At 38.0% G+C, this 26,381-nt stretch overlaps 1 protein-coding gene across 3 annotated transcripts in view; it reads right to left on the bottom strand.

Annotated features, from left to right (window-relative positions):
• The window catches only part of RAF1 (Raf-1 proto-oncogene, serine/threonine kinase), an 83,019-nt gene that overhangs the window by 19,831 nt on the left and 36,807 nt on the right, over positions 1-26,381 (bottom strand). For 2 of the 3 annotated variants that reach the window (XM_042911135.1, XM_042911139.1), the window contains exons 2-6: positions 10,884-11,116; positions 6,170-6,282; positions 3,204-3,306; positions 2,730-2,887; positions 572-670 (exon numbers count right to left, since the gene is read on the bottom strand). In XM_042911135.1, coding sequence (XP_042767069.1) covers positions 572-670; positions 2,730-2,887; positions 3,204-3,306; positions 6,170-6,282; positions 10,884-11,090 — 680 coding nt within the window. In that variant the 5' untranslated portion in view covers positions 11,091-11,116. Of the gene's footprint in view, positions 1-571; positions 671-2,729; positions 2,888-3,203; positions 3,307-6,169; positions 6,283-10,883; positions 11,117-26,381 lie in introns of those variants that run through there. The other variant, XM_042911140.1, reaches the window with a different exon arrangement.

The following is a 26,381-nucleotide window of genomic DNA, read 5'->3' on the forward strand; positions in this document are numbered from 1 at the left end:
GTTCCAAATTCATGTGTAACACTGAATAAGACATGTGAACTCAACAAAGCTCTAACTTCCAAGCAGGAGAACAGAAAAAAGACAAGTTACATGCAAACTCACAAGCACATTAGAAAGGATATTTATATTAAAAATCTAACTAGACTCTTTTTAAAGATCACAGTCTATTAAATACCATGGTTTCAGCAATGTAAGGAGATAAATAGCATTTCAAAGTTAGGAGTTTTATTTTTATTGGATCACCGTATATAGTTATGGGACTCTTTCCTTGAGGCACAACTTACTACATACTGAGGAAAGCAAAATCTGAAGGTCTTTAAAATGTGATGAGACATTAAGGGATATGCTATGATAGCAGAAGAAAACTGCAGTCTGTGTCACTTTTCAGAATATAAAAACTACAAGACTACATTTTGCTCTAATACTAGTATTAAGTTCCACAGAAATAGTAAAGCGTTTACACAGGGAGAGAAGGGAATGCAAAGGAACTCTGGTCTTTTATATTCAGGCTTTCAGTCCCACCTGCCCCAATGTAATTTTCCAAAGAAAAGCCGTAAGTAAAAAAAATTACCTAACAGGCATCCGGGAAACAGATTCTCGCATCCGACGCATTGTCAAAGAAGGCAGTGCTGGGACCCCACTATCACCAATAGGAGAATTTGGGAACAATCTAAGTGAAATCAGAGGAAGACTGAGTTTATGGTTTTTTATAATGGCAGTAATTTTACAGTCAAATTGCCTTGTCTTGCAACTCTTGCAAACAGCTACTCAAACATTTTCAGGGGCACCTGGGTGGCTCAGTTGGTTAAGTGTCCGACTTCAGCTCAGGTCATGACCTCACAGTTTGTGAGTTCAAGCCCCATGTAGGGCTCTGTGCTGACGGCTTGGAGCCTGGAGCCTGGAGCCTGGAGCCCGGAGCCTGGAGCCTGCAGCCTGCTTCGGATTCTGTCTCCCTCTCTCTCTTTGCCCCTCCCCCACTTGTGCTCTGTCTCGGTCTCTCAAAAATAAATAAATGTAAAAAAATTTTTTTTAAACCACATTTTCTAGTCACATTTTCATCAACCATTTTAGAGTAGAGGGACCACCAATCCAAATGACTGGGCTTGAATGAGTACAGAATATGAACAATATTGACCTGCCAATGAACATAATAGCTTCTAGTGTACATTTCTGAACTTTTTTTTTTTTAATGAGGGGGGAGAGAGAAAGAGCGAGCACAAGTAGTAGAAGGGCAGAGAGAGGACAGAGAGAGAATCCCAAGCAGGCTCCATGCTGTCAGCATAGAGTCTGACATGGGGCTTGATCTTATGACTGGGAGATCATGACCTGAGTGGAATCAAAAGTCAGATCCTCAACCACAGAGCCACCCAGGCGCCCCTGTGCATTTCTAAAAAGTACTGGTCCAATATCCCACTATATCAAAATAATTTTTTTTTTTTTTTTTTTTTTTTTAAATTCTAAAGTAGGGCACATTATAACCTAAATCACAAAGAGCCTTTCTGGAAACATTCTGTCTTGAAAACACATAAATGAAAAGACTGAATATGAAAAATAAATGTCATTCAGCACCAAATGTCATAAATAAGAGGAAAAGAGATGACAACATTAATTGGGCATCTTCTTTCCACAAGATGAGCACTTGTGCTCGGCAACTTCACGTGCTAGCTACCTCAGCTAATCCTCACGAGAACCCTGCAAGGAAGGCAATCCCCTTTCCTCATATGAGTGAACTGAGGCTCAGAGGTGGTTAGTTAGTTAATGGAAACACTGAGATTCTCACCCACTTCTACTAAACTCCAAGCTTGTGCCAGTTAGGCTACGCAAGCAAACACAATGTGACTACTATAAAAGCTTTTAAAAAAGGTGTTCCCGTCAGGGTTTAATAACATTCCCTTTGTTTTTCTAGTACTCTCAAAAAGGGATAAAACTTTGACTTTTCATGTATTCTCAATTTAAACCTTACTAAAATACACTTTGTATGAAAATATATTTTGGGAACTGGTTTGTCTCCTGAGGGATTCAAGTACCTTTTGAGGTTTTACATTTACATCATTTTATTTCATTTCATTTTATTTTTAGGTTTATTTATTTTGAGAGAGAGGGAGAGCATGAGCAGAGGAGAGTCAGAGAAAGAGGGGGTGAGAGAACATCCCAAGCAGGCTCCACATTGTCAGCATATGCCTGATGTGGGGCTTGAACTCATAAACTATGAGATCATGACCTGAGCTGAAATCAAGAGTCGGACACTCAACCGACTGAGCCACCCAGACTCCCCTACATTTATATCATTTTAAAACTGACGTCTCCAGTTTGAGGTGAAGACAATAGCACCAACTATGCTTTCTGCTCCTTCTCAATAACAAATGTTTAACATCATTTAACAAAATAAAGAGTTGTGCCCGCCAATAACCTAAAAGATGATACTGTTAAGAGAGAAAAGCCAAGTCTTTTGGTTTTCTTATCCTTTTGCTCTTTGCCTCAGTGAGTCACAGTACACCAATCTCCATTTGACAAACAGCAATCCCATCTGCTTGCTTTAGAGGTATGCCACACTCAAACTCCCTGGTTTCACAACTGTCATGCTGCTAAAGTAGATGATATCCAGATCATGACAATTTACTTAGTAAGTCTAAAACCCAGACTCGTTGGTCAAATATACAATAATACCTTCAAGAGAGTTTTTACCTCCCCACCTGCTTATATTCTTTGAGAAAAGAATGGTGCCTTACAAGAGTTGTCTGATATTACTCCAGTCCACACACATAGTAGGTACTTTGGTGCTACAGTGCTCATGAAATTTGTAGCCACAAGTCTGACATCGAAATCCATTTAGCAGGAACTTCTGACAGATGTCACAGAAGGCAAGTTTCAGGAAGGTCTTCCGAGCCTGGAAGAGGTGTAAATAAATGAAGAATGACAAAAGACAAAATAATTTCTTTTTTGGCCCCCAACAGATCCCATACATCCAAAAGAGACCTTTATAAAAAAGAATCATACTTCCAACATTTGTAAAATTCACTCCTAGAAATTAAAGTATATATGTGACTAATTAAACTTAAATTGCCTTACTGTAAACATCACAAAACGACAGCTTTAGATAATCCAACAATGCATATGCTTTTGCTTATTACCTCTGAGAAGGTCCAATTACACCAGCTAAAACACCCAACACACCACAAAAAGAGAAGAGCTCCACAACTTACAAAGTTGTGTGTTGTGAGGGGAACATGATCCAGGAAATCTACTTGAAGTTCTTCTCCAATCAACGAGGTGGCATCAGTATTCCAATCTAAACGCGCTTTTTTACTAAAGGCAATTTTTAAAAACATATATAAAAGGCAAATATTTAAACAAGGTAAGAGTTCAACGCCAAATAATAACAGCTACCACTTATCTCATACTATATAAATATAAAACTTAATCTCAGACAATACTAACTTATTTAACTCATACAACAAAGCTATGAAGTAAGCATTTTATCCCTATCTTAAAAATGAGAGAATTAGGGCCCCAAGAAAGTAACTTGTTCAAGGCCACACACCAAGTATAAGAGCCTATGTTGGAATCCAGCTCAGCTGGACTCCAAAGCTTATACTCTTAGAATAAAGTTTCTTTTTTTTTTTTTTTTTTATTGTCTATTTTTTATTTTGAGAGAGAGAGCACACACAGGGGAGGGACAGAGAGAGAATCCCAAGCAGGCTCCATGCTGTCAGCACAGAGACAGACACAGGACTTGATGGGGCTCAATTCCACGAATGGTGAGATCATGACCTGAGCCAAAATCAAGAGCCAGACACTTAACCAACTGAGCCATCCAGGTGCCCCAGAATAAAGTTTATTTTAAAACAATGAACTATATGGGAATGCAAGCTGGTGCAGCCACTCTGGAAAACGGTATGAAGCCTCCTCAAAAAACTAAAAATAGAACTACCCTACGACCCAGCAATTGCACTACTAGGTATTTATCAAGGGATACAGGGATGCTGTTTCGAAGGGACACATGCATCCCCATGTTTACAGCAGCACTATCAACAATAGCCAAAGTATGGAAAGAGACCAAATGTCCATCGATGGATGAATGAAGATGTGGTATATACATACAATGGAGTATTACTTGGCAATCAAAACGAATGAAATCTTGCCATTTGCAACTACGTGGATGGAACTGGAAGATATTATGCTAAGTGAAATTAGTCAGAGAAAGACAGATACCATGATTTCACTCATATGAGGACTGTAAGAGACAAAACAGATGAACATAAGGGAAGGGAAACAAAAATAATATAAAAACAGGGAGGGGGACAAAAACATAAGAGAATCTTAAATAAGGAGAACAGAGGGTTACTAGAGGGGCTGTGGGAGGGGGTATGGGCTAAATGGGTAAGGGGCATTAGGGAATCTACTCCTGAAATCATTGTTGCACTATATGCTAACTAATTTGGATGTAAATTAAAAAAAAAAAAATTTAAATTAATTAAAAATAAAATAAAATAATGAACTATAACACTCTCATGATAAAGTAAATATGCAATAAATTGGACTCTGTGACCTTAAAATCCTGTAAGAATACTAAAATACTACAGTGGGGTATAAATATTGCTGTAATAGCAAAATTTAATCTTCAATAGCCTACTTCAGTCTAGCAGATACATAAATACAAAGGAATCACAAATGAAATTAACAACAGGCTCACATCTGTAGAGTTGTTTGCAAGGTCTGTAAGGTGACAGGGGACTTAACTGTCTCAACATTTACTCTGACACCATTCTTTCTGTGCCTAGAACAAACAACACAGAAAAATAGATACACTAAAGTAAAAAGTTTCAAAAAAAAAAAAAAGCAGCTCCTTTCTCATGTCTTGTGTAGTCCATCAAGTCCATCAGGCCCACTTCTTAAAGAAAGAATATTCTCATGTAGGGAGAGAACACATATATAGCATAATTCAAATTTCTCCCTTTGCCTACCAGAAGCTGATTCCAGCCATTCTTCTGGTTATCCAATAGTAAATAATCCTTTCCTTAATATAATTCCCTATACAAGGACTCCAAAGTCCTACTTCATCCTAATGGAGAGAGACAGGGGCAGCCCTGTGTCCTTAGTCTTCAGGTGCTATCCGTCCAGTAGAGAAGCTAGGGTAGCTCTAAACCAACGTAGCCTTGGACAAGACTGGACAAGCCACTCAACGTCTCAGAATCCTTCTAGTCTTTAAGGAGCACTACAGATTGGCTCTGGACCAACCTGGGGCTATACCCAGATAAAGCTGACATATGCTTCAAATATCTGCACTTCAACAAACTACCTCCTACACTGAGGGGAACAGCATAGTGGAATTTTTGCTTGTCCTTTTGAGTTAACTCATTTCCTAGGCTATTCTCTCAAACTGGGAAACTCCTTGAGACAGAAAAGATGGTGAGCTGAAGATCAATAACAGAACTAGCATTTTTCAAGAAGAAAGTAAAGATTATTTCCCCCAATTTGCGGGGATAATAATGGATAATTATGGAAGCTATAGGGTTTACTCCTAGCCTTTGATGGGATGCTTCTATCAAGCCACCAGCATTAGAAAGAAGATGAACTATGGATCTTTCCTGAAGCAGAAATTACAAATTATACAGATTGAGTAAACATTAACTGTTATAAAAATGAATGAATGAGGGGCACCTGGCTGGCTCAGTCAGAAAAGCATGCAACTCTTGATCTTGGGGTAGTGAGTTCGAGCCTCATGCTGGGTGTAGAGCTTACTTAAACACAAACTTAAAAAAAAAAAAAAAAGACTGATGGAGTGAATTACAAGAGAGTTAATCTCTTGAGGATAGGATTCTTTAACTATACATAATAATGCAAACACTTTCTGAGTATCTATTCTGTCTACTGCATTCCAGGAAAAACAAAAATTTTTGCTTTCAAGAAACATATTACCTTACACTACTGTTTCCATCTATGGAATACTATCAACACCTAATATGTATTCTTTTTTCAGTGCAATGTTTCAGCAATAATTTCAAGTTTTAGTATTTTATTTTTCTCAGTTGTCTATGAACAAGGGTATATAAATACATAATATTCTGTGACAAGCTAGCACACTTTTTTAAAAATACAAACTTATTATTTGAAGCCAGCAGCTCCTTACTAGTATGAAAGAGAATCTGACTGACTTTTGAGTTCTTACCCTTTATGTTCATGGAGAAGTCTGAACACTGCACAGCACTCCGGCTGCAGGCCCCTCACCTTGAGTGCTTTCATAAGGCAATCATGCAAGCTCATTCCATTTCTCACATTGACCTACAAACAAAAAGCCATCTTTAGAACCAACAAAGGCTGCACATCCTTTGATAAGCATAGTAATAAATGCACCAGTCTGTAAGGGTATGTGAAGAAGATTTATGACAGCATTGTTTGTAATGATAAATACACACATACACACACACACAGGAAATAGCTGGAATGTCCAGCAATAGGGGAATGCTTAAATAAAGCCTAAAATATCTGTATATGTCACATTAAGACACTACTATATTATTTATAATGACCTAAAGGGAAGGATGTCCATGATTTATCAATTGTGGGAAAATATTTTTCAGAATAATACAAAGAATAAGATTACTTAAAGGGCAGGGAAACCCATATATGTTTACATATATTGTATGAGTATGAAAAGACATACCTCTAGCTATTATCAGAAGAGAGTGGTTGAGAAAGATAAAATTATCACATTTCCCTTCACACTGGTCTAATTTGTTTGACTGACTGAAATGTACATGCAAGCAGGAACATCCACCAGAAAAGAAAATCAATCAATCTGATCTATAAACATGAGTTTTTCTGATCAAAACTGCGTTTCAACCTGTTTTCAACAACAGGTTTGTTATCTTCCTAACAAAAATTCCATCTCATATACATTTCACACTAGTAAAGGCAAGCAGACCACTGTTAATTTAAATAAACATGCACACCATTTCAAGTAGCCTTAGTGTATGTCCCTCCACATTGTCCTGTACCCCATCCTCAAAAGCTAGGCAGGCACTCAGAGGCCTAGTAGGAAGTATGAGTACCTGGAGTACTAACAATGGCAGCTATATAAAAATTTCAACTAATGGGGCACCTGGGTGGCTCAGTCAGTTAAGCATCCAACTCTTAATTTTGGTTCATGATCTCATGGGTCGTGAGGTTGAGCCCCTAGTCGTACTCTGCGGTGACAGTGAGGAACCTGCTTGGGAATCTCCCTCTCTCCCTGCCCCTTCCCTGCTTGTGCTCTCTCTCTCTCAAAATAAACATTAAAAAAATTTTTTTGAATAAGACTTTAAGAGTTTTGATAAAAGCCCCATACATTTTGTTTTTAAAGCCAATAAAGTTAATTAAAACTGAGGCAACTAGAGTGAGTATGGCCAGTAAGGAGAACAAAATGTAGATCTATGGTACTTGTAAATTGCCCACAGTGGAGCTCCTGTGCTCAGTTAAAGTGTGACAGCTGACAGTGGCCAAACCAGCTCCTTCCCAAAGGCAGGTAAGAGCATATGTTTGGATCTATTTGAAAAGTCTAAAGTATTTATTTAAAATGTTCCATAGCAAGTTTATTTTAGGTTTCTTGAAGTAGTTATACCCTTAGACCCACTAACTTACAGTTTTCAGGAAAAAAAACTAAGTAAAAGTGAGATATACTGATCTGAACTATGAAGATAAGACATCAAGAATGAGGACAATGAAGACTAACAAACACACACTAACAGAATCATTACTTGCATCAAATACTATGCAGTAGAGCTTTGAAAAATATAAGGTGCTATATCATTAATCTTCATTAAAGTCACAGACTCTAGGGGCACCTGGGTGGCTTAGCTGGTTAAGCGTCCAACTTCAGCTCAGGTCGTGATCTCACAGTTCATGAGTTTGAGCCGAGTCAGGCTCTGTTCTGACAGCTCAGAGCCTGGAGCCTGCTTCAGATTCTGTGTCTCCCCTTCTCTCTCTGCCCCTCCCCCACTCATGCTCTTTCTCAAAAAAATGAATAAACATTAAAAAAAAAAAAACCAAATACTCTAAGAGCTAGATAGTTCTTTAAATATTCTCTAATCCAAGTGGGGTTCCCAAATGTGGCTGGCATTAGAATCATCCAAGGAACTTATGAAAATAAAGATTCCCAGCTTCTCCCCTCCAACACATCCAAGGATTCTGATTAAGTTGAACTTGAATGAAGCCCAGGAATCTGTATTTTAGCCGTCAGTTGATTGTAATGGTAATTAATGGTCCTCAGCTATGGTCCAAGCACCCATCTAATAACAAGGAGTGGCAAAGAGACACATATTTACAAAATAAATGACAAGAAAAAAAATTTTTTTAACTTTTATTTATTGTTGAGAGACAGAGACAGAGACAGAGTGCGAGCAGGGGAGGGGCAGAGAGGGAGACACAGAATCTGAAGCAGGCTCCAGGCTCTGACTTGTCAGCAGAGCCCGACGCAGGGCTTGAACCCATGAACCGTGAGATCATGACCTCAGCTGAATCGGACCCTTAACTCACTAAGCCATCCAGGCGCCCCAAGAAAAAAGTTTTTGTAAAAGCAACTCTAAAATGGTGTTCATGGGTAGCTCAGTCGGCAAGTGTCTTGGTTTTTAGCTCAGATCATGATCTTACAGTCCATAAGTTTGAGCCTCCTCATCAGGCCCTGTGCTGATGGAGCCTGTTTGGGATTCCGTCTCTCCTCTCTGCCCCTCACCTGCTTGTGCTCTTTCTCTCTCAAAATAAATAAATAAACTTTAATTAAAAAAAAAAAAAGAAAGAAAAAGCAACTACCAATTATACTCCTACAATTATTTAAATCATATATATACACTTTCTGCCATTCTCCTCTCTACACCTCCCCATGGATACATGTTGAAATTAGTTAAATCTTATTTCTGGAGCCTACTAAGTGATTAGGAGGGTCATTTTAGGTTCCAAGCAGTGAAGTAACCTGGGAATGATTAGAAACTGCTGACTCATGGTGCTGGCCAGTAAATGACTCCTTCCACCAATGCTCCCCTGAAGATACGTGCCAGCTGAAAGAAGATGGTCCATCTCTGGTCAAAGAAATGGGAGAAACTAATTTTATCTGCTAGAGCCTTAGGAGAAGCCAAGCTTCCAAATCACTTGTTCCCAACTACCGACTGTGCTCAACTGAAAGCTGTCAAGGGCTACAAAGATGTAGAAAAATTCAAATAATCATAGCTACCATTTTACTTATGAATCAGCTACTGTATATTCAGCATGAGCCTCATTTCATTAAGGTGAGGAAACAGGGGCTCAAAATATTATGTAACTTATCTAGACGATAATAAAAGGCAATACAGGGATTTATATTTGAGCGTGGTTGTCTTAAAGGTCCATATACTTAATTAATCATTATGCCAAACTAAGTTTCCCAGTCTTCCAGGCAACCCGGCAGGAGATGGGAATGGGGAAGACAGGCACAGTATTAGCCTGAAGCAGTACCACACGGTCTTCAGCTAGTCTTAGCTTCCCATTACATTCACACTTCCCACCTGGGCTCTCCATTTAAGGTTAGAAAGAAGATGAATGGGGGCGCCTGGGTGGCTCAGTCAGTTAAGCGTTTCGGCTCAGCGCATGATCTCACAGTTTGTGAGTTCAAGCCCCGCATCAGGCTCTGTGCTGACAGCTCAGAGCCTGGAGCCTGCTTCGGATTCTGTGTCTCCCTCTCTCTCTCTGCCCCTCCCCTGCTCATGCTCTGTCTCCCTCTGTCTCAAAAATAAATAAAGCTTTAAAAAAAATTTTTTTAATAAAAAATAAAAAAATAAGAAGATGAATGAACAATAACAGTAAGTAAAAAAATCACCTTGCAAATGAAAGGCCACTTTTGAAATATTAAGGAGGTTATTACTATTTATTTTGCCAGCCATTCAACTTTTATTTTTAGGAAGGGGAACAAAAATAATACTCAAATACCTTTTGAGTTTTGCCTTCAGTTTAAAATGTATGTAAAGGTACAACACTATAACTGGGAGTCTCCTTCTTAAGTTCACAAAAGAAGTATAAAGGAATTTATTAGTAAACTGGGAGAGGGGAGTGGAACTGTCAAAAACAGAACTCTGGACTGGACTTTCCAACCTCAGAACTTTGTCTCACCCAGGTACAAAGAAAAGCCCAATGCACTGATTTTACTCAAAGAATGGGGAGTGGGAAAGGAGGAAGCGTGGAAGTTTTTGAACTAAGGTTTTCTCAAATGTTCCACCAAGCAAAATTAGCACAACTTCACTTTCCTTTTTTAACCAGGTGGGGTTTTTTCCACCAAGATAGTAAGGAACTATTTTGAGCAGTTATTTCTCAGAAAAGTTAGAACTCTATGTCAGAAAACCAAGTGGCAGTGTCCCACCATGATGCTACTAGTATGAACCTGTTGCTGGTACTACAAAAATGAACTGTGCAGACATAACTGGCTAGTGTCAGTGCCCAGGAAAAGAGGAAGATGCTGTGCTTTCTAAGCTACCTCCAGCTTTGCCCAGGGCCTACAAAACTTACCAAAATAATTTTTTCTAGGTAATTTTATTTTCTTCTATATACTCAACTATAACATCCAAAAAATTTAAGTGAGCATTTTGCTTTAATATCCATAATACATATATACATAAAATTGACTGGAACAGTCTAAGGGAGCTTTTCAAAAGAAGACATTCCAGGCGAGAATAACAACTGAAGGAAGGCCAAGGGGTGGGGAAAAGTGGGAGGTATGGAAGGAACATAGTAATATAAAGCAATAAAATCTGCAACTGGAAAGCCAATTAATAAAGACACTAAGTGACAATTTTGCCTGTCTATAAAGTGAGTGAAATTATCCAAAATGCTTTTTATAGGCAGATGGCCAGCTAAACTTACTGAGAGGAACATTTACATACCACTGTTCTTTGCTTGTTTGGCAAGAAAACACGGATAGTGTTGCTTGTCTTAGAAGAGTCCGTAAGTTTGCCATCATCTGATGCCCGACGCTGAAAGCCAAATGGCTGAACTATTGTAGGGGAGATGCAGCTGGGGCCATCAAACACTGCATCTTTGAATCCAAAGCCATTGCTGATCGTCTTCCAGGCCCCTTGTATGTGCTCCATTGATGCAGCTTACACAACACTTAAACCTAGTTAAAAAAAAGACAAAAATTTAATTCTAGAAAAAAGCAACTCAACAACATAGAGTAATTGTGAAAATAGTAGTATGTGGACGTTCTCATAAGTAACACCCTCTGCTTAACTCAATTAATCAAAAACTTTTATGTTAGTATATTTCCATAAAATATTTCATAGACAACTCAAAAACGAGAATAGGGAATAGGGATCAAAAGATGTATCAAGGGTTATACCACCACTTATACCAACCTGGAACATGGGCCCAGCCAGGTTTCCTGACTTCTAGTCTAACACTTTTTAAATTACATTTCTCTTCTTCTTTAGTTATTGTATTTTAAGTGTGAGTGACTACCCTTGCATATCAGTAACATGTGAAATTTAAACAGGTGAAATTTTTTAAAAAAATGTGTAAGCCATAATTTTCTGCCTTAAAGGAAGAAAAAGAAATTAGTATGTCTAGGATGTGTATTAGACACTGATATATAAATTATCTCATTTAATTTTTTTATGAAGATCCCAAATATTTTAAATTCCTTCCTCCATCCACTCTTTAAACAAGGCACAGAAAAATCACCACTACTTGCTGAAGAGCACCCAGGTGATAGGTAAAATAACCAGATATACATATGTTTAAATTTAAAGTCCATAAACTTTCCACCATAACATTCACATTTCAGTTTTGGTACAAAAATGAAGCTTACAAACAGGAGCAAGCAGAGACAGTCACCAAACCAAAAATAACCAAATGTTTTAACTGGGCAACAAGAAAACTGCAACAGTAGTCCACAGTCACACAATGGTGGTAAGACAAAGAGTGTGCAGTTAGGACACACAACACCCTGACACTGACTGGGAGTCAGCAATCATGCAGAAGTGAGGTTTATCTCCTTCTTTAGAAAAGGGTGAGATTGATAGGGAATCCCATCCTTCTCACACCTTCCTCCCTTAGAAACTTATTTTGTCTTGGGGCGCCTGGGTGGCTCAGTCGGTTAAAGCGTCCGACTTTGGCTCAGGTCATGATCTCGTGGTCCATGAGTTCGAGCCCCGCGTCGGGCTCTGTGCTGACAGCTCAGAGCCTGGAGCCTGTTTCAGATTCTGTGTCTCCCTCTCTCTGACCCTCCCCTGTTCATGCTCTGTCTCTCCCTGTCTCAAAAATAAATAAAAAACGTTAAAAATAAAATAAAATAAAAATTAAAAAAAAAAGAAACTTATTTTGTCTTATTATTAATAATACCTACCATTTACTACTTGCCTACTATATGAGGCAATACATACTACATACATCCCACTCACATTATCCAACCTAATCCTTAGAGAAATACTCTAGGTAGGACTCACATCCCATTTTACATCTGAGAAACTTTCAAGATTGACTTAGTATTCAATTGCACTCTAGGAATTTATCCTACAGAAGTGTAAGGCAAGTGTTTAAAGATATATGTAACAAACAATCATAAGGAAAAAGAGAGGGGGCAAACCAAGAAACAGACTCAAGAAACTATGGAGAACTGATGGTTACCAGTGGAGAGACAGGTGGGGGGGACACAGGTGATGGGGATTAAGGAGCACACTTGTGATAAGCACCAGGTGTTGTATTTAAGTGCTGAATCACGAAATTGTACACCTGAAATCAATATTACACTGTATGTTAACTAAATTTAAATAAGAACTTAAAAAGATACATGTATAAGCATCTTCATTACAGCACTGTTCATATCCTTGAAAAACTGGGAAACCAGGGACACCTGGGTGGCTCAGTGGGTTAAGCCTTCAACTCTTGATTTCAGCTCAGGTCATGATCTCACGGTTTGTGAATTCGAGCCCCACATCGGGCTCTGCACTGACAGCGTGGAGCCTGCTTGGGATTCTCTCCCTCTGTCTCTCAAAAAAAAAATAAATAGATACACTTAAAAAAATTGGGGGACCAAATACTTAATAGGGAATTCAACAAACGTTAATATCTATGTGATAAATGAAGTAATTTGTATGTGCAGATGGAAAAAAGCCATCCAAGACAAAATAAAAGATGCAAAATATATTTTGAATCTTTTATATTAATCTAGAAAGAGGGAGGAAAATCTTGATTTATAAAGAGGTGAGAAAACCTACAATAATAAAGTATTAACAGTGATTGTTTCAGAAGGATTGTGAGAAATTTTTACTTTTTATATATTACCTATCTTCTTTTTGGGGGGATCTTTTGTGTGTGTGTTTTACTATTACAACTGTAAACTTCTATAAAGCCTATTTTATTTGTCTAAGTGGGAGGCAGGACAAAATACCACAGCCTTCAAGTGTCAGGACTGTCACACATTGCCTCCCACCTCCTCTGACATATAAACCTGAGCCCCCTTCACAATCCTAATTCTATCCCTCCATTACCATGAGGTCATTTTTTAGGGGCACCCACAGCTCTTCCTTTCCCTATATCTTTCTCCCCAACTAAGAGATGAATGAATTTAGAACCAGATGAGAGGGAGAAAGATGAAGAATGAGGGCTCATCTGAGCATCTCACTAGTCTGAAATTATGTGGCTCTTATGATCTAGATATAGAGCACCCAGAGCAACCTTAAAGATGCAACTCAACATATTCCTCCTCTACTGAAGACTCAGAATATAAGCCAAACTCCTTTGTGAACACATCAAGCTTAAAGTCTCAGGACTTTTGAATTTCTTGTTCCCTTCACCTGGAAGGCTGACACTTTCAGAAACAAGCAAGTTGGCTTTTTCACATGATTAAAGACTTCACCTAAAAGATTACTTTAGAGATGATTTCCCTAGTCATCCCAGCCAAAATACCCCACCCTTTCCAACCCCCATCAAATAACCCTGCCTGTTTTCTTCATGGCACTTACTACTATGTTAAATTGTTCACAGATTTAGGTTAGTACCCTCCACCCTCCTTCTGCTCCACAAGGGCAGGACCCTGCCAAATCCCATTCACTACTGTATTCTTAGTCCATAAGAATGGACTAAGGACATGAAGGCACTCAAATATTTATTAAATGAATTAAGTTAGAGACCAGAATGATGCTGCAAAACATAATTTTTTTATAAAACAGATCTGTTAGAACTAGTAAATGTGAATTAAATCTCCATTTAGTAGTACACCTTTAAAAAAATATCGACCACTAGCAAACGACAAACTGTAGTAATAGCATCCTAAATTTCATTGAGGATGGGGGTAGAGACTGTACTATAAACTATTAGCTAAAGAACCCAATTACAAGACTTAAATGTGGCCTAACTCCAAAAACATACTTATTTTATGATGAATTCTAAGTCTTGTAAGCACTTAGAAAATAACACTGCCAGTGCTTACTATAGAATATACTACAATAACTGTTAACCAAAAGTACACCCACTTCAATTCTCAAGTTTTAGATTACTTCTCATTCATTATTTTTATTTTTCTGTGTGTTTATCAAATTCACTTACTAGGCTAAGAAGCATGTTAAGAGTGTTTCCCAGCTTTTCTCACATCACTCATACAAAACGATGATTCTTATTTGTAAGGCATACTCAGGTCAACAGAGAGGCTAGAAAGGCCAAGAGCCCTACTAACTGCCCTCCCTGCCCTCCAATAGTGATAGAGACACCACTAACCTGTTCCTCATTAGAAGTTCTAAGCCAAGGTATTCCTTAACCAGTTTACTAAAGGGCACACATCTGAAAATAAGAAAAAGCTTCTAAAAACCATTCAGCATCAACCTACTTGTCTTAACTGAAGACATTCAGAAACCCCATTAATACTACCCTCAAATAAACATTAATATAACATAAATGCAAATCTAGCCTCTGTATTTATCTCTCCCTGATATGCTGACCAAATCTCAGCTAAAATTCACATAAACACTCACAATACATATCTAGAGACATACTAAAACTAGATAGTCCAAAACAGAAATCAGCTTCTAAATGTGAAGTCTTTCACAATTCCAAGGAAAAGTTTCAAAACAAATGCATTCTCTTATGAATGGAGAAATTCACTATGTTAGAAAAAAAAATCATTCATTTAAAAAAAATTTTTAATGTTCATTTATTTTTGAGAGAGAGAGAGAGAGAGAGAGAGAGAGAGAGAGAGAGAAGGAGGGAGGGAGGGAGGGGAAGGGGCAGAGAGAGACAGACACAGACTCTGAAGCAGGCTCCAGGCTCTGAACTGTCAGCACAGAGCCCATCGTGGGGCTTGAACTCCTCTGAGCCATGAGATCATGACCTGAGCTGAAGTCAGATGCTTAACAGACTAAGCCACCCAGGAATCCCGAAATCAATCATTTTTAAAAAGATGTATCTCCCTATAAAGGATTACTATTTCTAATATACAAAGATCTCCTAAAAATTAACAAAAACATGAACAATGCCACTGAAAAAAACAGGGAATTAAATTCACAGAATAGAAACACAAGGCCACGGGGGCACCTGGCTGGCTCAGTCAGTTAAGGATCCAACTTCAGCTCAGGTCATGATCTTGCGGTTCACGAGTCTGAGCCCCACGTTGGGCTCTGTGCTAACAGCTCAGAGCCTTGAGCCTGTTTCGGATTCTGTACTCCCTCTCTCTCTGTCCCTCTCCTGCTTGTGCTCTCTCTCTCTCTCAAAAATAAACAAAGACATTTTTTAAAAAATTTTAAAAAAAGAAACACAGAGGCCATAAACATACGTGATTTGTGTATATATATATATATACATATATATATATATATATATATATACACACACACACATATAGTAGAAAAATGTGAAATTTGAAAAGTAAAATACTATTTTTAACATCAGATTTATAAAATATAAAAGACAGAAAAGGAAAATATCCATCACAGGCATCTGAGGAAATCTACTTCTCATACTTGCTGGCAAGACTGTAAACTTAATCTAACAATCTAATAGTTTCTATTAGCCGTTTAAATATTTGAATTCATATACCATTTGACAATCTATCTTATAAGGGAAAAAAACCCAGCCAGCACTACAGAAATACCCAGCACTACTAAAGTACACTGGAATATTTACTGCAGCATTATTTGTAATGTCAATAAACTGTCAACAAACTCCTATCAGAGCCAAAGCCATAGAGCTAAACAAGAAACAACTTGAAAACTAGTTTACAAAAGCAAGACCTCCCAGGGAAGGATTGCCACCGCAATGTACTGGCTAAAGGTCTAATTTAGAGAGTATTTATCCAGGGAAGCTTGAGAAGATTGTGGAGTAGGAGGATCCTAAACTCACGTCCTCCTACAGCAACATCAAGGCTGCACCAACATCAAGTGCAACTCACTCTGAAAATGACCCAAAGACTAGCAGAATAGTACTGTCTCAATTAAAGATATTTTTTAAGGGCCATATTGAAAAGGTTAAGAGGGGCAGAGACAGCTGGGAACCAAACCCCCAGGGTGGTGACTCACAAGCAGAAGGGATATCACAGGCAAGCAGGTCTTCCCTGGGGAACAAGAGAATCTAGCCCTACATAAAGCAATCCCCACCCCAATCCTTACCCCACACAACCCCACAACATCTGGCTTTAAAAATCAGCAGGGCTAGGGGCACCAGGTGCCTCATTTGGTTAAGCATCCAACTCCAACTCAAGTCAAGATCTCACGGTTCCTGAGTTCAAGCCCTGTGTCAGGCTCTGTGCTGACAGCTCAGAGCCTGGAGCTTGCTTTGGATTCTTTGTCTCCTTCTCTCTCTGCTCCTCCCCTGCTTGCACTCTATCTCTCTCTAATAGAAATGAATATTAAAAAAAAAAAAAAAAAATCAGCAGGGCTTAACTCCAGGAGAGCCAGAGGGTTTTGGAAAACTGAGACTCTACTCTTAAATGGCCAGCACATATCATGCACTCCAAGACTCAGCACAAGGACAGCAGTCTGAAAAGAACCTGGATTATTTATGAAGGAAATTTACTGACTAATTTTAGGGTGTGTGCTGAAAGGGCAGGGATCTGTAGGATCTTTCTCCAGGAAGGGAAAGCCTAGTGGATGTCTCCCCCCTACCCCACCCCCTTCAGCTTAGCTGGTGGGAGTCAGTTCTGACACCCTCCTTCTACCTTGCTACCACCAGTCACCTGCCCCAGTGTTCCCCAGTGAACCTGCCCCACTGCTATAGCAGGTGACCCTCCAAAACCGCTCCCATCCTGCCACAACAAGTGGACATCCTCAGTGGGGACCAGCAGCCCCCTAAAACAACTTCTGCCCCACCACACCCAGTGGGCAGCCTCAGACATGACTGGTGCCCCTCTCACCAGCACACCCACAACAGCCAACTGTGCTAGGAGCCAATCCTGCCAACCAGTGTGTCCACCGTAGTCACACTCAGTCACGGTAGCCAGACAGGCTGAGGACTAGCAACATCAACCTGCCTAAAGCAGTCACAGCCCAGTTGCAACAGGAGGGCCACACAGGAGACACCTCTGAAACACCTGGTTCTGGTGACCAGGGGGGATTGAACTACTAGGCCCCATAAGTCACCTTCTACTTAAAGTCACTACTTTCAAGACCAGAAGATAGAACTGACCTATCTAATACACAGAAAGAGAGAGTCAAACAAAATCAGGAGACTGAAGAATATGTGCCAAATGAAAGAATAAGACAACACCTCAGAAAAAAGAACTAAATGAAACAGAGATAAGCAATCAAAGTAATGGTTATAAAGATACTCATGGGACTTGAGAGAAGAGTAGATGAACTCAGTGAGAACTTCAACAAAGAAAAAATATAAAAAGAACAAATCAGGGGCGCCTGGGTGGCGCAGTCGGTTAAGCGTCCGACTTCAGCCAGGTCACGATCTCGCGGTCCGTGAGTTCGAGCCCCGCGTCAGGCTCTGGGCTGATGGCTCGGAGCCTGGAGCCTGTTTCCGATTCTGTGTCTCCCTCTCTCTCTGACCCTCCCCCGTTCATGCTCTGTCTCTCTGTCCCAAAAAAATAAATAAAAAATGTTGAAAAAAAAAAAATTAATAAAAAAAAAATAAAAAGAACAAATCAGAGCTGAAAAATACAATAACTGAAATGAAAAATGCACTACAGAAAATCAACAGCAGATAAGAGGATGCAGAAGTACAGATCACTCATCTTGAAGACAGCACAGTTGAAATCACCAAGCTAAATGGCAAAAAGGAAAAAAAAAATTTTTTTTGAGAGGGAGAAGTAGAGGGAGAGAATTTTTTTTTTTTAATGTTTATTTGAGAGAGAGATGCAAGCGGGTGGGGTGGGGGGTGGGGGCAGAGGGAGAGAATTCAAAGCAGGTTCTAGGCTCCAAGCTGTCAGCACTGAGCCCAACACAAGGCTCGAACCCATGAACTGCAAGATCATGACCTAAGATTAAGTCAGATGCTTAACCAACTGAGCCACCCAGGCTCAAGGCCTGCTTAAGCAGGCTCTAGGCCCAGCGAAGAGTCCAACACAAGGCTCAATCTCATGACCTTGGGATCATGACCTGAGCCGAAATCAAGAGTCAGATGCTTAACTGACTAAGCCACCCAGGTGCCCCCCAAAAAAACATTTTTTTAATGAGGATAGGTTAAGAACTCTGAGACAATGTCAACTGTAATAACATTAGTATTATAGGGTTCCGAGAGAAGAGAGAAAGGGGCAGAACTTATTTGAAGAAATAACAGCTAAAAATGTCCCTAACCTGGGAAAGGAAATGGACATCCAAAGACAGGAAGCAAAAAAAAGCACCAAACAAGATAAACCCAAAGAATCCAAACAAAGATACATAAAAATTAAAATGTCAAAAGTTATCTGATTATCTGATAAACAGATAATCTTAAAAGCAGCAAGAGAAAAGCAACTAGTTACATACAAGAGAATCACCAGACGGTTATGAGCTGATTGTTCAGCAGAAATTTTGCAGTTCAGAGGGAATGTTCAAAGTACTAAAAGGAAAAAAAAACCTATAAAGAATAATACTCATCCCAGCAAAGTTATCATTCAAAATTGAAGGAGAGATAGAGTTTCCTCGACAAACAAATGGTATTCATAACCACTAAAACCGGCCTTACAAGAAATGTTAAAGGGACTTCTTTAAGTGGAAAAGAAAAGGCTGTAAGAAAATTATGAAAGAAAAAAAACTTCACTGCTAAAAGCAAACATACCATAAAGCTAAAAGATCAATCACTTATATATAAAGTGAGTATGAAGGTTAAAAGACAAAAATAGTAAAATCAATTATGTCTACAATAATTAGTTAAGGGATACACAAAATAAAACATGTAAAATGTGAATTCATATACATAAAATGTGGAGGAAGTAAAAATGTAGTGTTTTTACAATGTATGAACTTAAGAGATCATCAACTTCAAATAGACTGCTATATACACAGGAAATTATATATGAACCTTATGGTAACAAGCCAAAAAAAAAACCTTTAATAGATATGCAAAAAATAAAGAGAAAGGAATCCAAACATAACATTAAAAAAGTCATCAAATCACAAGGGAAGAGAGTAAGAGAAGGAAAAAGGAACAGAGAACTACAAAACAACAGGAAAACAATTGACAAAATGATGATAAATATACATCTATCAATTATTACTTTAAATGTAAATGATCTAAACACTCTAATCAAAAGACATAAGGTGACTGAATGGATAAAAAAACAAAACCCATCTATATGATGCCTACAAGAGACTCACTTCAGGCCTAAAGACACATACAGACTGAAAGTGAATAAAAAAAAGATATTTCATGAAAATGGAAGTGAAAAAAATGGGGTAGCAACACTTCTATCAGACAAGAGACTTTAAAACAAAAAACTATAACAAGACAAAGAAGGGCATTACATAGTGATAAAGAGAACAATCCAACAAAGGATATCCAACTGTAGATATCTACAGGGGTGAAATCGACAGGATGCCTTGCTGGTTCAGTCAGTAGAACATGTGACTCTTGATCTCGGGGTCCTGAGTTGAAGCCCCACAATGGACACAGAGTTCACGGTAAGAAGGTACTGACAGTAATATAAAAATTGTTGGGGCTTTACACTCCACTTATATCAATGATAGATCATACAGAACGAAAATCATTAAATAAATAGTGGCTTTAAATGACACATTATACCACATTATTATTATATACATATATTATACGTACACACACATATTTATTATATACAAAATTTCATCCAAAACCAGCAGAATACACATTCTTTTCAAGTGCACATGGAACATTCTCCAAGACAGACCACATGTTAGGTCACAAAACAAGTATCAATAAATTTAAGAAGACTGAAATCATATCAAGCATCTTTTCTGACCACAAAGGTATGAAATTAGAAATCAGTTACAGGAAAAAGTGAATGGAGGAAAAAGTGGAGGCTACACATGTGGTACTAAACAACCAATGAGCCAACAAAGAAATCAAAGAGAAACTAAAAACAAAAACAAAAACAAAAACAAAAAACCCTTAAGACAAATGAAAGTGAAAATCCAATGTTTCAAAATCTATTGGACACAGCAAAAGTAGTTGTAAGACAGAAGTTCATAGCAACACAGGCTAACTTCAAGAAAAAAGAAAAGGCACAAATGATCCAACCTTACACCTAAAGAAACTAGAAAAAGAAGAAAGAAGAACAAAGTCCAAAGTTAGTAGAAGGAAAGAAATAATAAAGAGCAGAAATAAATTGAGAACAAAAAAATAGAAAGATGAACAAGAGCTGGTTCTTTGAAAAGATAAACAAAACTGATTAACCAAGAGAAGTTACAGTCAACACACAGAAATACGAAGAATTATAAGAGACCATGAAAAACTATACACCAACAAATTTGACAACCTACAAGAAATGAATAAATTCCTAGATATATATAATCTGAAGACTGAATCAGGAAGGAACAGAAAATATGGACAGATTTCTAATAATGAAATCAGTAATAATAACAAACTAACAAAAGTTCAGGACCCAATGCCTTCACAGGTGAATTCTAACAAACATTTAAAGAAGAGTTAACACCTAGCCATCTCAAACTATTCCAAAAAACTGAATATAGACAAATAGATCAATGGAACAGAATAGAAAGACCAGGAATAAGCCTACACTTATGTGGTGGTCAATTAATCTAAAGCAAAGGAAGCAAGAATATATAATAGTGAAAAGACAGTCTCTTCAATAAATAGTGTTGAGAAAACTGGACAGCTATACACAGAAGAGTGAAATCACTATCTTATACACCCCCCCCCCCAACACACAAACTCAAATTGGATTAAAGACCTAAATATAAGCCCTGAAACTGTAAAACTCCTAAAAGAAAACATACGCAGTACATTCTTGGACACTGGTATTTAGTAATATTTTTTTGGATCTGTCTCCTCAGGCATGGACAACAAAAGCAAAAATAAACAATTGGGATCACATCAAACTAAAAAGTTTTTGCACAGCAAAGGAAGCTATCAACAAAATGAAAAGGCATCCCACTAAATGGAAAAAGATACTTGCAAATAATATATCCAATAAGGAGTCGATACCCAAAATATATAGAGAACTCTAAGGGGCACCTAGGTGGATCAGTCACTTAAGGGACCGACTCTCAATTTTGGCTCAGGTCATGATATTGAGTGACACATAGGGCTCCAAAGCTGGGCATGTATCCTGATAAGGATTCTCTCTCTCCCTCTCCCTCTGCTCCTCCTCCACTCACCCACTCGCTTTCTCTAAAAATATAAACAAACAAACAGAACTCAAACAGGGGTGCCTGGGTGGCTTAGTGGGTTAAGCATCCACCTCTTGATTTCAGTTCTGGCCATTCTTGATTTCAGCTTAGGCCATGATCTTACAGTTCATGAGATCAAGCCCCACCTGGAACCCTGCACTGGGCTCCATGCAGACAGCACAGAGCCTGCTTGGGATTCTCTCTCTCACCTTCTCACTTTGCACCTTCCCTGCCTGTGCACACACACATGCTCTCGATCTCTTTCAAAATAAACATTAAAAAAAATCTGATTAAAAAATGGGCATGGGGCGCCTGGGTGGCTCAGTCGGTTAATTGTCTGACTTCAGCTCAGGTCATGATCTCATGGCTTGTGGGTTTGAGCCCCGCATCGGGCTCTGTGCTGACAGCTCGGGGCCTGGAGCCTGCTTCAGATTCTGTGTCTCCCTCTCTCTCTGCCCCTTCCCCACTCGTGCGTGCGCACACGCACTCTCTCTCAAAAATAAACATTAAAAAAAAAATGGGCAGAGGACCTGAATAGACATTTTTCAAAAAACAAAACAACCATAGCTCCCCAACAGACACATGAAAAGATGCTCAACATCACTAATCATATGAGAAATGCAAATCAAAACCACAATGAGATTATCACCTCAAACCTGTCAAAATGGCTAATGTATATATAAGAAACCATATATATGATTTCACATACATATATACATATATAAAAACAAGTGTTGGTAAGACTGTGCAGAAAAGAGAACCCTTGTATACTGTTGGTGGGAATGTAAACTGGTGCAGCCACTATGGAAAACAGTATGGCAGTTCCTTAAAAAATTAAAAATCGATGATGATCCACATGATCCAGTAATTCCACTTCTGGGTATTTATCCAAAGAAAACAAAAATGCTAATTCGAAAAGATATATGCGCCCCTATGTTCACTGCAGCATTACTTACGATAGCCAAGATATGGACGTAGCCCAAGTGTCCACCGACAAATGAAGTGGTAAAGAAGATGTGGTGTGTACACATGTACACACATACACACACATACACACACACACACACACACACACACCATGCAAATACTACTCAGCCATAAAAGAGATTGACCTAGAGGGTAGTAAACTAAGTGAAATAAGTCAGAGAAAAGACAAATACTATATGATTTCAATTATATGTGGAATCTAAAAAACAAAACAAACACAACAAAAACAGAAAGAGACTCATATATACAGAAAAAAAACTGGTGGTTTCCAGAGGGGAAAGGAGTGGGGGACTGGGCCAAATAGGTAAAGGAGATTAAGAGGTACAAACTTTCAGTTATAAGTCACAGGAATGAAAAGTACAGCATAGGGAATATTGTCAATAATATTGTAATAACTTTGTACAGTGACAGATGGTAACTACACTTATGGTAAACATTTTGTAATATATAAATGTCAATTCACTATGCTTTACACCTGAAACTAATATATTCTGTCAATTACACTTCAAATAAAACTTAAAAAATTTTTTTTAATTTTTTTTAAATGTTTTATTTTTGAGACAGAGAGAGACAGAGCATGAGTGGGGGAGGGTTAGAGAGAGAGGGAAACACAGAATCCGAAGCAGGCTCCAGGCTCTGAGCTGTCAGCACAGAGCCCGACGCGAGGCTTGAACTCACAGACGGTGAGATCGTGACCTGAGCCGAAGTCAGAAGCTCAACCGACTGAGCCACCCAGGTGCCCCTAAAATTTTTAAAATAAAGAATATTTAACCAGACTTTTTTGTCTAGGAAAAATACTATTTGAAGTTATGAAAAACTCTATTTTGAGAAAGCTATTTAAAGTTTTAAATAGGGAGTATTTTATATACTTTTACACTTAAGAAAAAAAAATTTGGATTTCACTGATAAAATGGTAATTTTCCATAACAGAAGAATGGGGCCAATGTCATGTATCAGTCAGCAGTAAATTTTTTAAATACTTTAAAGGACTATACATGCTATATAGTGTCAAAAGTAAACAAACATCAAAAAAAGACAAATTAAAAATATTCATCATGTATTTTTTGATATGTATACAACCTTTTCAACACTCACATAAAAGTATATTGTTTAAAAGGGGAACGTTATAGACATCATTTGAAGATAGCTTTGGTAACAAAGAGTTTATATGGAATCTAATTTTAAAAGCTCATTTTTGTCCAATGATAAAAAATAAACTTTTAGATAACACTCTTCACTCGTAAGAAATAGTAGCTTTATTATCACAAAAGTTCCCTGACCTTAAAAACTTGTTTAGTGAAACAGCCTCGGCCGTTTTCAAGGTATAACTAAAACAACACCAATATGGTTTCAAAAAAGGACAGAATCGGTACCTTTTTTTTTTTTTTTTAATTTTTTTATTTTTAAGTAATCTCTACACCCAATGTGGTGAACTCACAACCTGGAGATAAAGAGATGCATGCTCTACTGATTGAGCCAGCCACACGCCCCACGAATCACTACCTTAACAGCCAGATTCTTCAGAGAAGAGACTTCAGAAACTCAAGTCTCTTTCTTTCTTACAGTGTAACTCAGTATTTTTTCAAACCATGGGGTATGTTCCAATAGTTGGCAGGAAATCATTTTGACCAGCTTTCTTCAAAAATAAGGTAGAACACAATGTATCATCATACATAGTACAGGTAAGTACTATTTTCAGAAATCTTTGATTTAGGTACACACACATTATAAAAATGTAGTTTAGGGGCACGTGGCTGGTTCAGTCAGAGGAGCGTGCAACTCCTGATATCAAGGTTGTAAGTTCAAGCCCTGTTCTGGGTGTAGAGATTACTTAAATAAATCTTTTTTTTAAATGTACTGTTTAATGTGAATCACTACTAAATTTGAAAGCTACTGGTGTAGTTCCAAGGCCCAGAATCTCTAGACCTACATCAATTTCTCCAAATGCATTAACCCATTCAAAGTACATCTTCTTATGCTTGAATGATTGCTTTCAAGGATCCATCTAGGGTTAAAGTGTCTTTCCTAGCTCTACCAATGAACTCTCTCCATATGTGCTAATTCTATCTCACATTACATTCAGAAAGACATCTCTTCTACCTCATGTAATTCTTCCAGTTTTCACGTATTTCATTGCTATGTGAATTTAAAAAACTCAGTATATTAATTTTCATTCTTTCCTCAGGTACAGTTATTTTGTGACCTTATTTATCATCCAAATTTACTATGAACTAATGGATACACTGACAGTAACCTGAGACCATTCTCCAATGTTGATTGGGTTACACGGTTCCCTAACTTTTAAATAACACGCCATTTTTAAGGCATGCAATGTATACACTATGTAGTCCATTTACTAAATTTTCTTGCCCTATATTGAATTTCTAATATTCATCTCTCTCTAAAAATAGACTTTTCTCTTTCTCATTTATCATTTCTTAAAATGATCTTTATTGCCATGAGGCCTTCTGTTTCCTGCCTGCTGAGATGATGTTCTTTTCTGCTTTCAAAGAAAATACCAAATCAGAGTGTCCTGTTAACCATTTCACTGAACTTAATGTAGATTCCTTCCCCAATTTAAATGTTTCTCCAAAGCATACACAACAAAGATTATACTCATTTACAGTCTTGCAACTTAAATTAAAAAAAAAAAAAAATCTTCCAGATAAGGTTTCAGAGATCGCAGTCTTTGTACAGTATGAAAACCTTAACATGTACAAAGTTTGCTTCTGGAAATCTTTCTTTGAAGGCAGCCCCTCAGTAGAATTCTGTATGACTCTACTGAAGCCTTGGGTCCTCTGTAATGTTCTTTAGATAAAGCACCAAATATTCTCCCTCATAAAGCCTCCCTTCATTGCTCCCTATTCATAAGTAATTTACTACTCCCAACTCTTTTTCATAGTCATTTTATTTACATATATATTAACAGCACTTCCTACCTTGTAACTATTTACATGTCTGCCTCCCTTACCTACCTGTATGTAAGCTTAAGGATTCACAGTGCATGCCTTCTTTGTTCTCATTAGTTCTCTCAGAACTTAGTATGACACCTGACCTATAGGAGTTACTCAACCAAGACTTCAAAAACAATGAGATCATAGTTAGATAACCTAAAATTTATATAAATTATTAAGGAAGCAATAGCTATTTGTAAGATATAACATAAAATTTGAACCACAAACAAGCATCTAGGAAAAACACATATATTCAACAAAGCCTGTATGGCTATCTGAACAATATTAGTTTACTTTCTACTTTGACACGTGCCAAAACTCACTAGGAAACAAGATACATGCATAAAAAATCAATTTCTGGAGTGCCTGGGTGGCTCAGTTGGATAAGTGTCCAACTCTTGTTTTCACTCAGGTCATGATCTCATGGTTCAATGGGTTTAAGCCCAATGTTGGGCTCTACAACTGACAGCATGGAGCCTGCTTGGGATTTTCTCTCTCCCTGTCCCACTCACACAGTCTCAGTCTCTAAATAAATAAATTAATAAATACCTTAAAAACTTTTTTTTCTAAAAATTCTGTACCAAACAAGCAGCAGCAATAAAGATAATAATGACATTAGCTAATACCTATTGAGCCTTTACATTTCAGTATGTACAACACTACTGAGGACATATATTATGCATAATGAGCTCTTTACATTTCA

This window comes from Panthera leo, chromosome A2, assembly GCF_018350215.1.
Source record: "Panthera leo isolate Ple1 chromosome A2, P.leo_Ple1_pat1.1, whole genome shotgun sequence".
NCBI classification, from domain to species: Eukaryota; Metazoa; Chordata; class Mammalia; order Carnivora; family Felidae; genus Panthera; species Panthera leo.